Source organism: Balaenoptera musculus, chromosome X (assembly GCF_009873245.2).
Source record: "Balaenoptera musculus isolate JJ_BM4_2016_0621 chromosome X, mBalMus1.pri.v3, whole genome shotgun sequence".
Classification (NCBI taxonomy): Eukaryota; Metazoa; Chordata; class Mammalia; order Artiodactyla; family Balaenopteridae; genus Balaenoptera; species Balaenoptera musculus.
In genome coordinates, this window is record NC_045806.1 from 127928375 (window position 1) to 127946514 (window position 18140).

The 18140-nt window shown below is 48.1% G+C and overlaps 2 protein-coding genes across 3 annotated transcripts in view; one reads left to right on the top strand and one right to left on the bottom strand.

The window, feature by feature from the left end:
- On the top strand, nt 1-1225 carry LOC118889181 (EKC/KEOPS complex subunit LAGE3-like). The gene is made up of 3 exons (XM_036840938.1): nt 1-295; nt 609-737; nt 929-1225. Exons 1-3 carry the CDS (start codon nt 24-26, stop codon nt 1038-1040), a joined length of 513 nt encoding a protein of 170 aa, XP_036696833.1. The 5' UTR covers nt 1-23; the 3' UTR covers nt 1041-1225.
- Nucleotides 1226-5484: 4259 nt separating this feature from the next.
- GAB3 (GRB2 associated binding protein 3) overlaps nt 5485-18140 on the bottom strand; it is a 61014-nt gene continuing 48358 nt past the window's right edge. The window contains exons 9-11 of one of the 2 annotated variants that reach the window (XR_005018262.1): nt 9978-10094; nt 7764-8667; nt 5485-6217 (exon numbers count right to left, since the gene is read on the bottom strand). Coding sequence is in view for 1 of the 2 variants with exons in the window: in XM_036839082.1 (XP_036694977.1) it covers nt 8551-8667; nt 9978-10094 (234 nt within the window). In the remaining variant the exon portion in view is untranslated. Of the gene's footprint in view, nt 6218-7214; nt 8668-9977; nt 10095-18140 lie in introns of those variants that run through there. The other variant, XM_036839082.1, reaches the window with a different exon arrangement.

The following is an 18140-nucleotide window of genomic DNA, read 5'->3' on the forward strand; positions in this document are numbered from 1 at the left end:
TCTCAGAGGGACGCGCGGCGGCCATGCAGGCCCCGGGGGACGGCAGCGCGGCAGGCGCAGGGGGCCGAGGTGGCCAGCAAAGCTCCGGAACTCCTGGTTGCCAGAGAAGAGCAGGTAGCCCTGAAGGCGAGGGTGGGCCCCGGCGCCCGGAAGCCCGGCGTGGGCCTGGCCGAGGAGGAGCAGCGATGAGAGGCCCTGCTGCAGGCCGTCGGGGTGGGCGGGCGCCACGTGCCCTAAGACGTGGTGGAGGTGCAGCGCTCGCGGCTGTCAGGCCTGGAAGAAGACGGCTGGTGCTGTATCCTTTCCGTGGAGCCTCCCTGGGCTGGGGCAGCGGTGCGGTGGCCGGGTGCGTGGCGGCCGCCTGCGGAGGGGGCGGAGGGGACGGAGGGGAGCGCAGGGCGCAGTCAGGGGCAGCAGGGGCGGGCAGCCTGGCAGGAAAGGGGATTGTCAATGCCTGAGGAGCCTGGAGGGTGGGGAAGGACCGAAGGGTTAGGGAGGCGGCTCCGGGCGGTCTCATCCTGGGGTAAAAACGGGCCTCTGAGGTGTGGGCAAGCCCGAGATACCAGCAGATTCAGTAGCGGATGGTGCCTTAACCACGTCTCCCCCAGCAACCTCACAGTGCCTTTCCGATCCCTCCTGGAGGCACACATGGCCCACAGAGCTCTGATCGCAGGTGCCCAGCGTGACCCAGGCGTGATTCGGGAGGAATATACAGTGAATGGCAGTGCCCTAACTATGTGAGTTCTAGAAGAGTCTGCCGTGGGCGGGGGTCGGTGGCAGGTGCTGGGATCTGATCTCTGTCTTAAGAGTGCTGTGATGGGGCCGCCCATATACGGGCTTGGTATAAGGAGGGGGCTGGGGGCTGGTGCCCTGGACCTACGTGAGCGATCTCCCCTTTAACCTGATTTCCCTTTTCCCTCACTTGTAGTAGATGGACTGCTGAAGACCTTGATCTCTTCCGAATTTCCATCGACTCCATCTTCGATCAGCTTTCCCGGGTGATTGGGAATATTCAGCACCTTTGGCTCCCGCCTCCCTAAAGGCTACGCGAAGGAAAGGGGGCTGAGGGCTAACCTTGTGTCCCCTACTAGGCAAGGCTTAGGGAATTCAAACTTGAGTGATCACCACTTTGTTATTTGGGTTTAATGTTTTGCCAGTACTGGCCCTTGGTATCTCTTGGTTCACTTGTTTGGTTTCCCTGCGGCTCGAGGAGTGGGATGCTTCAATGTGTATTACTGCAGAAAATAAAACTAGGCTACTGTTTTGTGTCACAGTTTCTTTTCAGCTGATGCATTTCTGGATTTTTTATCTTTGTCCTCGTGTTGGAGGGAAGGTTCTGGAATTCAGATATTCCAGTAGTACAAGGTAATTGAAGACAGTTTAGGAAAATGAAAATCAAGCCCGATGTTCAGCACTAACTACTGTCAACATTTTAGAACTATTTTTTTTTTTTAATTTTATTTATTTATTTTTGGCTGTGTTGGGTCTTCGTTTCTGTGTGAGGGCTTTCTCTAGTTGCGGCGAGCGGGGGCCACTCTTCATCGCCGTGCACTGGCCTCTCACTGTCGTGGCCTCTCCCATTGCGGAGTACAGGCTCAGTAGGTGTGGCTCACGGGCCCAGTTGCTCCGCGGCATGTGGGATCTTCCCGGTCCAGGGCTCGAACCCGTGTCCCCTGCATTGGCAGGAAGATTCTCAACCACTGCGCCACCAGGGAAGCCCTAGAACTATTTTTTTAGTTGTACTTGCACGCTAAATGTATAACGGTATGCAATGTAGAAGTCATCAAGTTTAGCATTAAATTTTTTCCTGACTTTTTTTCATTTAACATACTAGCTTCTCCACATTCTAAAAACTCTTCAAAAATATGTTATTGAGTGAAGGTATATAAGATGCATCATAATGTAATCATTGAACATTTAAGTTGTTTTCAGCTTTTTCATTGCTACGGTTAACGATTCAATGGAATTCATGTATGTAATTCTTTCCATGAATGGTTATTTCCTTAAAGTATATTCCAAAAGTTAGAAATATTGCTCTAAATGTTTACTTTTCTATTTCTTTTTTGAGACTCTTGATCACAGGGAATTCCCTGTCAGTCCAGTGGTTAGGACACCGTGCTTCCACTGCAGGGGGCACGGGTTCGATCCCTGGTTGGGGAACTAAGATCCTGTAAGCCACGTGGCATGGAAAAAAAGAGAGAGAGAGAGAGAGAGAGAGAGAGAGAGAGAGAGAGGAAACAGACTGTCTTTAAAAAAAAACAAAGACTCTATCACAATTTCTCTTCAGAAAATACACCTACTACCAGATTTCTGGTTTCCTAACATCCTTGTCACAATTGGCTTGGTTTCCTACTAAAATTAAAAACTTGGTTTGCACAAGAATAGAAAAGCCCTAGGCACAGTAAAATAGCAGTGTTGTGGCTGACTGGACTTGTTTCAGATCAGTGCAGAAAAGTGCTGGTACAAGAACAATTAGTTGAGCGTTTGGGCAGGCGGAGTTAGCTCCCTCTGATATCCTTTACCCTGTGATCTTGCTAAACTCACTGACTGGTTCTCCTCACTCTTGTACATTGCATTCGGTTTTCTACATAGACAATCACGTTGTCTGCAGAGAAAATTTTACTTCTTCCTTTCCGATTGGGATGTCTTTTATCAATTGATCTGTCTCCTCATAACGGGCTGGAGTTTTCTGAATCTTAGCATACCCTTTTCCTTGGGTGCTGGGTATTTTTTTCCCTAAGTATATTCCAGAACTTCAAAAAATCTAATATTGTTAACTTACTTGGAAACAGCTTGATCCTTTTGAGTCTTGCCTTGAGACTTTATGGGTGGGAGCAGAGCAGCTTTTAGTTTTCCACACTACTGGGACAAGATCCCTCTGAGTACTGTATATGATGTCACCCGAATTCGGAGTTTGGACTAGCGGACCCTCCGCCCTTGGGCACGGTTCTCCCCCTGTGCCGCTGTGTCCTCTCCGGTCCTCCACCCGCCAGCTCCGGCTGCCTGCGCTCTGCGATCCACCCCCGAGACCCGGGGAGGCGGCTGGACTCGGTCCGGACAGTCCGTGTAGACAGCAAGCTGGGGCAGCTGCACGGCTCACCTCTTCGGGGTCTCAGCTCCCAGAGGTCAGTGAGGGTCCTCCCTCGCCTGAGGCCCAGTTTCTTCACAGCCTGTGTTTCATATCTTTTGGCTGCATTTAGGGGATTCTTGCCAGCCAGTGGCGGGGAGATCCGGTCCCTGTTCCTGCATGTGCGTGAGCGGAGTCTGCCGGGACAGAACCCAGAGAGCTCTGGCCGCGTGGGCTGGAGGGAGGGGGACGCTGGTGCTGGGGATGGTGGCGGTGGGCATGGCGATGACGGTGATGAAGGAGCATCTCCCCCGCCGGCACGCAGCAGCTCTGGTGGCTACAGTTATCCTGCCTTTCAAAATATAAGTCAGATCACGTCTCCCCTGCCTAAGTCCCGTCACGGGCTCCATTCTCACCCAGAACATAAGCCAGAGGCCCTTGTAACGGCCAGCAAGCCCCCACACTCTAATCTGTGAATCCCCCATCGCCCCTCTTACCTCCTCTGCTCTCTCTTGCTCACTCCACGCCAGCCACGCTGGCCTCTTGCCTGTGCCCTCAACATTCCAGGTTTTCTACTGAGTTAGGGCTTCTGCACAGTCTGTTCTCCCTGCCTTGAATGTGCTCTCCAATACTGCGCCTGGCTGACTCTCTCATCTCCTGCGAGTCTGCCCGGATCTCATCTTCTCACCCTACTTCTTCCTGCGGCCACCAACAGCGCAGCGTGCAGCCAATCCTCTTCATGCTGTTCTTTTCCACACCACTCATCACCTTCTCTAGTACAGTAGAATTTACAAGTTGACTTTTTTTTTTTTTAAGAAGGAATCCTTTTTTTTTTTTTTAAACCAGATTTTATATTTTATTCAAATCACATTTATTTTAAATTTATTTATTTATTTATTTTTGGCTGTGTTGGGTCTTCGTTTCTGTGCGAGGGCTTTCTCCAGTTGCGGCAAGCGGGGGCCACTCTTCATCACGGTGCGTGGGCCTCCCACTATCGCGGCCTCTCTTGTTGCGGAGCACAGGCTCCAGACGCGCAGGCTCAGCAACTGTGGCTCACGGGCCCAGCCGCTCCGCGGCACGTGGGATCCTCCCAGACCAGGGCCCGAACCCGCGTCCCCTGCACTGGCAGGCAGACTCTCAACCACTGCGCCACCAGGGAAGCCCACAAGTTGACTTTTTATTTCCTGCCTCTTCCCCATAGAGATAACCACTATTCTGACTCCTACCACCGTAGAGTATGAAAGTGAATTAAAAGTCTCATGTTGAAGACCTAAACAATGGAAATGATTTAAAATTTCAAGACAGATATGAAACAGTTAGGATGCAATTGTTCATACAAAGGTAAGCAAAAGATACAACTCATGGAAATGGAGGTTTCGACCATGAAACCAAGACCAAAACAACAGTGCTGGACAGAAGCCAAATGGCTCTGATAAGGCAGAGGGGACGCGTGCCATGGATCGCTCTGCCTTCCCCATGGAGCTCCCCCAGGAGCCGGTGTCCGTACGCGGCGGCAGAGTGGGCTCAGGTTCGTTACCATCCCCGTGGAGCTCCAGTGACCTGGCAGCCTTGACCGTCCCCGCGGCTCTCCAGCCCCCCCTCTGCCGTCGGTGAAGTGCCCGTGGCGGGGAGTGTGCGTCTCAGCTCTGCTGTCTCCCGTCGGGCCCCCTGCTCCAGCCTCCACCACTGCCACTCGCTCTCAGTTGCAGAAAATAAAAACTAAATTTATAACAACAAATGACAATTAAAATAAGGAAATGATAACGACAAATGCAATTTAAGATCAAGGAAAATAAAGAAGTAGAAAGCTGGCAACTTAGGGAGCTGTCTGCTGAAGTAAAGAGGCCAGAGCACGAGGGGCCTGGGGCTCAGAGACCTTTAGGTCAGGTTTCCCGGCCCCTGCTTCTGAGGTTAGCCCTGTGGGCCGACCTGCTCTCCTTTAGGTCAAGGGCTCGGTCTGGAGTGTGTGTCAGGAAAAAGCGTTCATGGTAATCAGCCTCGTACTTGACCAGGGGGAGGAATTTCACGTGGCTTCTCCTCCTTCCTCTCAGCACCAGGACTCCCGTTGGCTGTAGGGTCTCTGCTTTTGGCCTGTTTTCCCCAGACCTGAGCCCCTGCTATTCTGGTGGTCTCTGCCTCACATCGTGGCCTAGAGATGCTGCTGACCTGGCAGCCAGGGCAACTGGGAGTCTCAGCCATAGGGAAAAGGGAGGCGGTGGCACAAGAGACCCCCTCTGGGGAGAAGCAAGCTGGGCGCTGTTGCTTTTTAATGTCAGTAATGACAACGGTGGTGTTATACGTGGTATCTGGCAGAGCCGGTAACTTTACTGCCAATGATCGGAGCTAGTTGCTGACCCAGGTGTCAAGATGTGGTTTGGCTGAGCAGGAGCGGCGCTGCTTACAGCCACCCGCTCAACCGTTTGCAGCGAAGTAACATGGATGCAGGTCATGCCATGGGAGTCAGGTGAAGTCTGTTGTACTTGAAAATGGCAGTGAAGTCTACTTCCACTTATTCAGGTTTCAGAATGTGTCCCGTAGTTTTTCAGATGTCGTCACTTAAATAAGAGGGCACTTAGGTCACGATTCCTCTCCTTATAAGACTTTTATTAATGCCAGACATGAAATAGTAAAAGCGTAGTGAATTGTTAAACATCTGCACGGTTGTGGATACAAAGGTGGTTTGAACGGGGCCCGAGGAGGAGGCCTTGAGAGGGGGGAGGCCAGGCCTAAGGGGAGCCATCAGTCTCGACCCGGACCCAACGGCCACGACTCAGCTGCTGTTTGCTGCGTGGCGAAGTGGCCTGGACACTGAGTCCCCAGGGTCACACCATGCGCTTGTAGCCAGGCTGTGTGCTGGGCCTCAGGGCTCCTCCCTCCGCGAGGAAAGCTTAACTCCCAACGTTCCTGGGCCTGTGGACTTAGGCTTGAGACCCTTCGGTCCCCCTTTCTGCATGACAAAACCCCTGATCTGGAAGTATTTCCTAATGAAAGGAGACGGAAGGAAACGGAGCAAAAAGGAGCTACAGAAAATAATGCGAGATTAATGGCTGCACTGTCCTGTTGATTCCCAGATCTTCTAGAAAGGTGTACTCTGCGCAGTGTACAGACATGCCATGTGTACTTGACTTGGAGTGGTATCTGGGATCATTTCTGGTAAAAAAAAAAACACAAAAATCCCTCAGACCCCATCAGAATCATAGCCCTCCATTACACGTGGATTACCTCTGCCGGAAAACAAGATTTGGCCGGCATCGTTGTGATTTACGGTGCCTTTCCCAGGAGCATATGCTGCCGTCAGCTCAAAACTATCTGTATTTTGTGTCCCTGAATCATTATGCCTTTGTGTAGCTATCCATTAGCAGTTTTATCAGAGCGAGACCTAATCCCATACACCCTGGGAATCCCATACACCCAAGACATAATCCTATACGCCCTGGCGAAGTCATATTTCTTTAAATCCCTAATCACTTCCAAACAAGTCACACTGCTCAAGTGTCTATTGTTTCGTGCAGTAAGTATGTCCCTGGAAACGTTTTGTAGAAACAGATTTTTGTTTTTTGGTCAACTGGATGACATTTCACTGCCGACAAAATTTCAGCTGCCTTTACTATTCCAATCTATCCTCAGTCTGCTGAGGTACTTGACACTTGGACGAACAGTTTTTCTGCACTGGCCTTTGTCAGGCAATCAGTGACCTAAACACAGGTGGCCCACACATAGGGAAGCCACCATCTATGGGAACTGGCAGTCCGTAGCCCTGGATTCCTGCCTGAGGCTCTGTGACTCCTTGCAAGTCACAGAAGGAAGAAGGCAGCTCCTTACAGGCTCTGGCCGGGGAGCAGGCCGTGGGCTCAGGGAGCCCTCTCGTGGCTCCATCCAGGCTCACTAAGGACTCTTAACTCAGTCCAAGCCCTTGGCAATTGCCGCCCGTCTTGCTCTGGGAAGAAAATGATGTCACCAGACCGTGCTGCTTTGAACACCAAAATTACTTCTTTTCTGGTCTGAAAAACCAAGATTTTGGCACTTACCTTCGGAGCAGTTCGAGACCCTGAAACCCTGCAGCAAAGCCTACAGTTGCCCTGCCTAACCCTGGCTGCCGCAGACCTGCCCGCCTATGTGATCCATCCCGTATATGAGACACCGTGGCCGAACAGTGGGCCAGAACCTGCCGACTACCCAGTTGTTCAGATTTGTCTTCTGGCTGCAGGTGCTCAGAAGGATCAGGTAGGGGCATTAAGTAAAACTCCGTGCCCAATCGAGCCTGTCGTCTGGGTCCCCTGAACCCCAGTGCCCCAGGAAGGAAGGGGTGACAAGATGCCCTCATTGCATGGTGGGAACGTGTGCACGCTCCAGAGCTAGTCACCACTAAAGCAGAAGGGAAACATTAGCCGGGAAACCCGAGACTTGAAGTCACCGGTTTTTGGTTGGTTTGTTTGTTGTTGTTTTTTGGGTCATAACAATCACTCAGAAGCTTGAGTCCAGCAGAGTGTGTGGCCAGGGATAGCTTTCCCCGGGGTGGCAAAGGCTCTTCTGCCAGCACTAGCCAGCTCATGGGACACACGTGGCAAGGGGACCATGTGAACCAAGCATGGATTTCACACTGATTGTCGGGAGGTGTCTCTAATGGTAACTGCTGATTACGCTAGAGTGCCCCGTTTGGACACCACACAAAGAAACCCTGGCTCGACAGGCATACCTTTCAAGTGGAAAAGCACCTGCTCAAAATCCTATGAAAGGGAGAGGAGATGATGAGTCATCCCGTGTCTGCACGTGTCTCCCACGCGTCTCCGAAGTTACCCTAAGTGACTGAGGCAGCATTAGACGGCGGAAGGAGCCGGACTCGCTGTCTCACTCCATGAGTCATCCTGGGCCAAGCGTTCCCTTCTCTGGTTCTTGGTATTGTTTTCCTCGACGTGGGAGCAGTGATCGCCGCCAAGCCTAGCTTCCGAGGTCTTTGAGGGGAAGAGATGAGACGGTGCGTGTGAAAGCATGCCGGGAAAAGGCCAACAGCAAAGGGACACCCGGCCACAGGCAGCTGCTTAAGCACAACGATGTCCCTAGAGCCACCGGGGGTCATCTGATATGCTCATGCCGGACCTCGGGACTCAATGCTCCTGTCACTGGCATTGTCTTCCTGCCACCATCCCTAGGCTTGGTGTCTTGCACTGTGTCCTCAGGGGTGGGGACGAGATGGTGTCCAGGCGCGTCTCTCCTCGGATCATTCATGATTCCAGCGGAAGCACAGGACAGAGGTCGAGACTTCAGGCGCTGGAGTCAAAAGATGTCATCCCGTTGGCTCCAATCTGCACGTCAAAGGCTCCACTGGAGAAGATTTCTGACGCCTCTTTTGCTTTGGTGGCTCCCACCCTGCCGGGATGGAGCTGTCTACGTCCCGGCGCACCGGCCTGAGGCTCGGCAGGGGCGAGCGCGGCCGCTGACGAGGGCCGGCCCCCCTCAGAGCCCCTGCCCGCAGCCCAGCGCCGTCACGCTTTGGACTGCCTCTCGTCCGTCCACTCCTGCTTTGTGCTCTGCAGAGCTTGCGTCTTCTGCTCGTCCACTTGCACGTAGTCTACTCTCTGCTCCTCTGAGAAGAGGAGTTTCTGAAGGGGGAGAACAGAAAGCTTTCGTTACATCCAATTTAAAAATTCGGCACAATGTCAGTCAGTCTCTGGTGGCTTACAGTGTCGAGTATTGGCTGGCCCTCCCTCCTGGGTCGTCACTTGCAGAAGTGTCACGCTGCGTGTGAATGTGCGTGAATCTCTCCTCACCTCTGCTCCCTTCAACTTGGCCCTAGCCAGCTGACTCGCCTTGACCAGTATAACGTGAGTGGGGTGACGGGTGCCCCTCCTAAAGAGAAGAGAGGCGTCCTGCGATCCTGCACTCTCCCTTTTTCCCCTGCCAGGACGCCGGCATGCGTCACGTGGGGACCGTGACGGACTGTCCCACAGGCGACAACTGAGAAGCCTTTGCGGTCGAAAGCCGCAGAGATTCGGGGCTTGTCTTCACTGCACAGCCGACCAGAACTGGCTAATGCACCGTCTGTGCTTCTCTGTCTAGCCCGCTGACCAGCTTTGCTGGACTATCATTTTAGGTTTGTGGAATGAAACGAAAGGTAAAGGGCAAGTGGGAGCTCATTCAGCAAAAGGGAAGGGAAGCCTCCCAGACTCTTCTTTTCTCCACACACACAAGTGAAATTACCCTGTATATTCTGTTCAGCAAGTGATTTTTCTCATCAAACAATAATACACTGTTAGCGCAGTCTAGACTACGACCATCCCTTGCTAAGAAATACTTAGCCGTTGTCCACTGCTTACCAGCCGCTCATTCCATGGCTTCCCCTGTGCAGTGAGTGACAACAGTCAGTGGCTAAGGTCCCTTACACGTATTAACTCACTGAATCCTCACGACAGGCTTCAACATAGGTGTTATTTCTGCTGACCACTCCACAGACAAGAATACTACTCAGAGGAGTCAAAACTGCCCAACCTGGCGCCTGAGGCCCTTGACGGAGCTGTTTCAAAGCCAGCTGACAGCTCCCGTCACCACTCCCCAGAGTCTAGCCAAACGGGGCTGTTACTTCTTCCCTCAGCAGGCCCTTCCTATGCCTGGACTACACTTTACCCCACCCTCATCTCTGCCAGAGCAATTTCTCAACAAACCTTATGGTCCGAATTTTGAAGAGCACGAAGACTACGTCCATTTACACATAGACATGCAAAGAACGTTCCCCCCGAGGGAAATACACCAGGACTTCTGGGCGGCAGAGTTAGGGCTGATTTTAAGACTCTTCACTGTACGTGTCTGTATGTCTCAGACTTTGCAAAGAGAACAGCCATGGTGGAATCATCGAAACAAAATCCAAACCGAAATGGAATCTCCTGGGAATTCTCAGACACAGAGTACTTCCTACCTGCTGCACAGGGGCTGGTGACGCTGAGTTGAAGTCCAGGGCTAAATAATCCAGGCTGAATTTCCTCGTCCACGTCAGGGCTCCACTGCTCAGCAAGTTGGCTTCTCCGTGCTCCTCCTAGAAACCAACGTCACAGGATGCGCGTTACCAGTTTCGGGCCGGGCCGCCCAGGGGAAGAGCAGCTGCCGTCGGACAACAGCGGCCCGACGAGTCCTGTGCAGCTCGGCCTGCACCTCGGAAGGAGAGCTGGCTTTGAAATACAGTACAGCCCAGTTGGCCTTCACATGAAGCTATGCCTTCACTCACCATTGAAGCAGCTGGCCAAAATCTCCCCCAAGGAGAAATCATTTCACGGATCTGACAGGCCCATGATACCTTAGAGACTTTAAATCCTGAAAAGGTCAATCACACTTACGAAAGCTTTCGTAAAGACCTCCCAAGTGCATTTAAAGATACTTTATACAATACAAACAGGGATAACGTGTGCAGCACACAGCCATGGCGTCTCCATCCGGCTTCAGACTACACCACCGCTACACGACACACACGGCACATGCCGAGGGCCCCCTTCTACTGCTGCCTTCTTGCCCCCCAGGGGGTGAGTGCTATCCTGAACTTGGTGTTTACCACTTTTGTTTTTAAAGATGGTTTTATGAATGTGTGAGTGTCCTTAAGTGACATACTGTTTTGTTTTGCCTGTTTTGAACTTTTATCAATAGGACCGTATTGTATGCATTTCTGGTGACTTCAATTTGCGCTCCATTTACATACTTCACATTCACCCATGTCAGTGCCCTATTTCATTCATTTTCATTAGCATACATGATTCCATCGCATAATTTATTTAACTGTTCCACCAACAACAGACATTTGAGTTGTTTCCAGTTTGGAGGCTCTTACAAGCAATGCTGCTGTGAGCATTCATGCACCTGTGGAAGAACTTCTAGGGCGTGTCCCTGGGATGGGGGCCCCTTCAACTTGACTATCACCAGCCTGATGTGAGGAAAATGGTACTTCACTGTGATTTGATTTTCCACGCCCTTGATAACTGAATTAATGGGCCATCCTTTCATATGTTTACGGGTCATTTCTTTTTTCTCTTCTGTGAATTATCTGTTTTAGGTTTGTTTTTGTTTTGCTAATTTTTACACTGAAGTGTTTGTGTTTTTCTGATTTTTCTCAGTACTCCCTCACATACCTAAGAGACTAATAATTTGTTGGTTATGTGTGTTGCTAATAGCCCATCACAGTCTACAGTGGGTTTTTCTTGGTGTTTTTTAAGTTAAGAATTGTTCTCGCTTTTAATGTAACATATCAAGATTTTCCTGAGTAGCTTCTTGCTCTTGTATTTTGTTTAAAGCGTCCTTCCTATGCTGAGGTTGTAATTTGTTTTCCCACATCTTCTTCTAAGTTATAACGTTTTTTCCTTTACATTTAAGTAATAATCTAGCCTCAACTGATTTTGACATGTGGTGGTGACACAGGGATACAATTAATTGCCTTTTGTTCTGTTTGTACCCCACGTGGGCAGCCCTCCTTTCCCCAGGAATGCAGCCTCTGTTCACATATCACGTTCCCATATGTGACTGGCTGGTCAGTCCTGCTGACTGTTTTTGCTGCATCTGAGACACTCACATCGCTTTTCTCCTTTAACGTGTTAATGAGCTTGACTGACTTGAGAAGATTCCTTTAATTTATGGCCCTGACAGCTCACCTCTCAGGGGGTATTTGTAACAATAAGAGACTTGAAAAAAAATGTTTCTCCTTCTGGCACAGTTTTTGTTTCTTCCAACCCGTTTGTTTGGTTTCTGTCTTTATGCTAGAGCTTCCCTGAGATGTCTGATAAAATCATTGGCTGTCTGCTCATATTTAAGAGTGAAAGGCCAAAACGCTGATCCGAAGCTCCGACTACATGGGTGGTGCTTGTCAGCTGTGGGGTTCACTGCAAGGTGACCTTGCCGGACGATTTTCTTGGGGTGCCCCTAACATTATGACCCATGTCTTGCCTCTTGGGCTGCTCAAATAGGTCAGAGAACTGTCTTCGAATCTCTAGACCCAATTGTAAAGGTCTGGTTGTCAACATTCTGGAAGAGAGCCGCTGGAAAAGGGCTCGGGAAAGGCTCGCGTTGTCTATTGTGCATATTTACTTACGTTGTTTTTAGCCTAGTATGCTCGGTCAGATGTGTCTAGCATCCCCCAGGGCAGAGACCCCTTGTTTTACTCTCTCCAGAGACTACACTTCATCTTTTGTGTGAAGTAGGAGAGGGGAAGTCACAGAGGTCAGCCTCCGGGGAGTGGGGGTCTTGCCTTCCCCCGCAGTGTATTTAGGATTCAACTCTCTTGGGTCTGATACATCATTTACTACAAATCCACCTGCTTTCCAGTTTCCAATACGTTACTGTGTTGTCTTCTTCAGTTCTTCACAGCCGCGTGGGTTTATGCCTTTAACAAATCCTTCACTGTGATTTTAGAGGCTGGTTTGGGACGCAGGGAACACAGAAGTCCGTGGTCAATCTGCCGTCTTTACCGAGATGCCCATGAACAGGTTCTCAAATGTTAAACCCACTTTGCGTACCTGGAAAAATTCCGACTTGTTCGTGCATATTTTTAAATTAATTAATTAATTTATTTATCTTTGGCTGCGTTGGGTGTTCGTCGCTGCGTGCGGGCTTTGTCTAGTTGAGGCGAGCGGGGGCTACTCTTCCCTGCGCTGCACGGGCTTCTCATTGCGGTGGCTTCTCTTGTTGGGGAGCACGGGCTCTAGGAGCGTGGGCTTCAGTAGTTGTGGCACAGCGGCTCAGTAGTTGTGGCACGCGGGCTCAGTAGTTGTGGCGCACGGGCTTCGTTTCTCCGCGGCATGTGGGATCTTCCCCGACCAGGGCTCGAACCCGTGTCCCCTGCATTGGCAGGCGGATTCTTAACCACTGCGCCACCAGGGAAGCCCGTTCATGCACATTTTCAGTTTTATAAAGTGCTGAACTTATTTTACTAAAATCTTTAGGATTCCTTTTGTAAACAGCTTTGCTGAGGTAGAATTCCATACCATGCAATTCGCTCACTTAAAGTGTACAATTCGGTGGTGCTTAGGATATTCACATGTTTGTGCAATCATCACCTCAATTTTAGAATATTTTCATCGCCCCAAAACGAAATCCTGCACCCCTTAGCCGTCATCCCCTAGTCCCAGTCTCTCCCCAAGCTCTAGGCAACCACCACGAATCTAATTTCTGTCTCTATAGGTTTGCTATTCTAGACATGTCATACAAATGGAATCATACAATACGTGGTTGTGATACTGTGATTTACAAGAAATATATATTTGGTCGTTCAGATGACCAAATGTTTATTTCTCATATATAGTTGGTCTTCAGTCCACAATTCCTGGGTCACAGCTCCCAAAACCCTTCGAATTTCCTACGTGTTGAGAATGACAGAGATGTCGCTTATGACAGGAACGAGGTGGCGCCTAACAACGTGCCTCCTACTTGCCAGGAGAACCAACCATGTGGTCGGAAGCTTGGAACTTTCAGCCCCACTCCCCGGCCCCACCCGATCTCTGGGGAGTGGGGAGGGGCTGGAGCTTGACTCCATCACCAACGGCCAATGATTTCACCAGTCACACTGTATAATGAAGCCTCCGTAAAACCCAAGAGGACTGGGTCCAGAGGGCTCCCGGGTTGGTGAACACGCGGGGGTGCTGGGAGGGTGGCCCCTGGTGACGGCGTGGAAGCTCCGGGCCCTTTCCTCATGCCTCGCCCTGTGCCTCTCTTCCATCTGGATGTTCATCTGCATCCTTTATCATACCCTTTTAGAATAAACTGGTAAACGTAAGTAAGTGCTTCCCTGAATTCTGTGAGCTGCCCTAGCGAATGAGTCAAACCCAAGGAGGGGGACGTGGGGACCTCCCATCTGTAGCCAGCCAGTCAGAAGCACAGATAACAACCTGGGACGGTGACTAGCAGCTCAAGTTGGAAGGGGTGGGCGGTCCTGTAGGACTGAACCTGTAACCTGTGGAATCGGATGCTATCTCCCGGGAGAAAGGGTCAGAATGGAGTTGACTCCTCGGACACCCTGCCGGTGTCCGAGAATTGCTTGGTGTTATGTGGGAACCCACCCCAGCCAACACACACACATCCTGGAATTGGGTCCAGAAATCCAAAGGAGTGGTCTTTTGTGACTGGCTTCTTTCACTCAGCGTATTGTTTGCAAGGTTCATCCTTGTTGTTTCATGGATCTGATTTCATGGTATGGCTGCATAACACTCCATTGTGTAGCCATACCACATTTTATTCACCCGTTCAGCATTTGGTGAACACTTCGGTTGCTTTCGCTCGTTGGCCATTATGAAGAATGATGCTATGAACATTCACGTGCAAGATTTGGTTGGACTTATTCTTGCTTAGGAATTTTAACCTGCATGAATGAGTGAGATTGATATATAACTTTCGACTTGTGTTAGTGCTCTTTGTTTTGGTATCAAGTTATTTTAGCCTTACAAAATAAGCTGTGTAGTATTTCCTCTTTTTGCCTTTCCCTGGAGGTGCTTGTGTAAGACTGCAATGATCGCTCCCTTTTGATAGAAGGTTTCTGTAAAGTTTTGGGGGCCTCGTGATCCTTTGTAGTCAAAACTTCCCTACGTATTCAGTTTCTCTAATAATTTGTGTTTTCTGTTTTTACTTGAGTCAGTTTTTAATAATATTTTTCGGAGAATTTGCCTGTTTTCACTAAAGTTTTCAAATTCACTCAATATGAAGTTGTTCATACTATTCTCACGTCATTAATCTCTGATGTATTTGCAATTATTACCTCCTTTGCATTCTTAATATTGTTTATTTGCATGCATTGCTTTCTCTTGATTGGTTGCGTTCAATTTTAATCTCTTAAAAGAGCAAATTAGGTCGGTGGTGATTCTAATTTTGCTGTTTATTTTGTTAATTTCTGTTCTCACTTTTATTCATTTTCCTTTCATGGGGTTTATTTCTTCAATTTATTATTATGAAAACTTTCTAATAATCAGCCAAATTGAAGAAGATATGCTATGAACACCCATATACCTACCATCCACATTCTACCACTAACATCTGACTACAGTGAACTATTTGTGAGTCTTTGGACTGAGGATTGGTGTCTTTCATGAACTGTGAGAAACTGACATTATCCCTTCACATACCGCTTCTCTATTTTTCCCTATTATCTCCTTCTGTAAGGCCGACTGGACAAATGTTTGACCTTCTCATGCTATCTTCCATTTCTCAACTTTGTTTATGTTTTTATCTCCTTGTCCTGACTTATCAGTAACTTCAAAACTATATTCTGGTTCACTACATTACTCTCTGGGTTTAGTCTGTTTAACTCACCCATTGAGTTTCTAATTACATCCCTATTTTTATGTCTAGAAGTTCTAAATGGTCTTTTCTACTCCACCTGGTCATTTTTAAATAGCATCTTGTGACTCAGTCCAACTTTCAACTCCTCATCTTCTTTTTTAAATATATAAAACATAGTTATTTTATATGTGAAATCTAATATTTCTAATAACGACTTACTTCTATATGTGATTTTACTTTTTGTAATTCCTATTGATCCTCAGGATTTGCAATTTCTCAATACTTTTGGCCCGAGAGATCCCCTTTCCTTTCTTGGCAGTTGAGTTTTAGATTTAAAAAATACATTTAAAACTATATTCTCTACCATTTTAAGATGATTTTTATATGGTGGTCATGTGGTTTTCACGGTACCCTGACTACTGAAGTGCTTCATCAAATTTTAAAAAATAGAACAGGGACTTCCCTGGTGGCGCAGTGGTTAAGAATCCACCTGCCAATGCAGGGGACACGGGTTCGAGCCCTGGTCCGGGAAGATCCCACGTGCCGCGGAGCAACTAAGCCCGTGCGCCACAACTACTGAGCCTGCGTGTCACAACTACTGAAGCCCGCGAGCCACAACTACTGAAGCCCTTGCGCCTAGAGCCCGTGCTCCGCAACAAGAGAAACCACTGCAATGAGAAGCCCACACACCGCTACGAAGAGTAGCCCCCATTCGCCGCAACTAGAGAAAGCCAGCGCACAGCCAAAAAAATAAAAAGAAAGAAAGAAAAAGAAAATGGAGAACAAAGCTGGAGGAATCACACTCCCTGATTTCAAACTATACTCTAATCAAAGTAGTGTGGTAGTGGCACAAAAACAGACACATAGATTAATGGAACAGAATAGCCCCCATAAATAAATCCATACTTATATGGTCGATTAATCTACGACAAAGGAGGCAAGAATATACAACGGAGAAAAGACAGCTTCTTCAATAAATGGTGTTGGGAAAACTGGACAGATACATGCAAAAGAATCAAACAGGACTACTTTCTCACACCATATACAAAAACAAATTCAAAATGGATGAAATTCAAGTACAAGACCTGAAACCATAAAACTCCCAGAAGAAAACATACACAGTATATTCTTTGACATGGGTCTTAACAATATTTTTTGGTTATGTCTCCTCAGGCAAGAGAAAGAAAAACAAAAATTAAATAAAAGGGACCACATCAAACTAAAAAGCTTTTGCACAGCAAAGGGAACTATCAATAAAACAAAAGGGTAGCCTACTGAATGGGAGAAGATATTTTCAAATGATACATCTGACAATAGGTTCATATCCAAAATATACAAATAACAAATACAACTCAACAGCAAAAAAACAAACAACCTGATTAAAAAATGGGCAGAGGACCTTAATAGACATTTTCCCAAAGAAGACATACAGGTGTCCAACAGATAGATGAAAAGATGCTCAACATCACTAATCAGCAAGTAAATGCAAATCAATACCACAATGAGACATCACCTCACACCTGTTAGAATGGCCATCATCAAAAGAACACAAGTAACAAATTTGGTGAGGATGTGGAGAAAAGGGAACCCTCTTACACTGTTGGTGAGAATGTAAATTGGTGCAGCTGCTATGGAAAACAGTATGGAGGTTCCTCAAAAATTAAAAATATGATTCAGTAATTTCACTTCTGGGTATATATTCCCCCCCCCCCAAATACAAAAACACTAATTCGAAAAGATACATGCACTCTCATGTTCACTGCAGCACTATTTACAATAGCCAAGACATGGAAGCAACCTCAGTGCCCATCAATAGATAAATGGATAAAGATGTGGTATATGGATGTGTATATATATGTGTGTGTGTGTATGTACATGTATATATACATATATATATATATATGTATATATACACACACACACACACAATGGAATGTTACCCAGCAAAAAAAAAAAAAGAAATCTTGCCATTATGACAACATGGGTGGATCTAGAGGCTGTTATGCAAAAGTTAAATAAGTCAGAGAAAGACAAATGCTACATGATCTTACTTATACGTGGAATCTAAACAAAACAATAACAAAAACCAAACAACAGGGGCTTCCCTGGTGGCACAGTGGCTAAGAATCTGCCTGCCAATGCAGGGGACACGGGTTCGAGCCCTGGTCCAGGAAGATTCCACATGCTGCAGAGCAACTAAGCCCACACGCCACAACTGCTGAGCCTGCGCTCTAGAGCCCATGAGCCACAACTACTGAGCCTGCGCGCCACAGCTACTGAAGCCCATGCGCCTAGAGCCTGTGCTCCACAAGAGAAGCTACCACAATGAGAAGCCCGCGCACCACAACGAAGAGTAGCCCCCACTCACTGCAACTAGAGAAAGCCCGCGCGCAGCAATGAAGACCCAACGCAGCCAAAAAAAAAAAAAGCCAAAAACAAAAAACGAAAACAGACTCATAGATACAGAGAACAAATGGGTGGTTGCCATAAGGGAGGGGGTGAAGAGTGGGCGGAATAAGTGAAGGGGATTTGGAGGTACACACCTCCATTATATAATAAGTAACCCATGGGAATGTACTCTACAGCGTAAGGAACAGGATCAATAATATTGTAGTGTCATAGAGGGACAAATGTTTACTAGACTTATCATGGTGATCATTTCATTCATGTATGCAAATGTCAATCATTATGTAGTACACCTGAGACGAACAAAATGTTGAACGTCAACTATATTTCATTAAAAAATAAAGTAGCTAAAGAAGGATAGGTGACTTTAATAAAACAAAACTTGTATTTCAGCCCCTAGCCTAAATTTTTACATTCAGATAAGAACTTG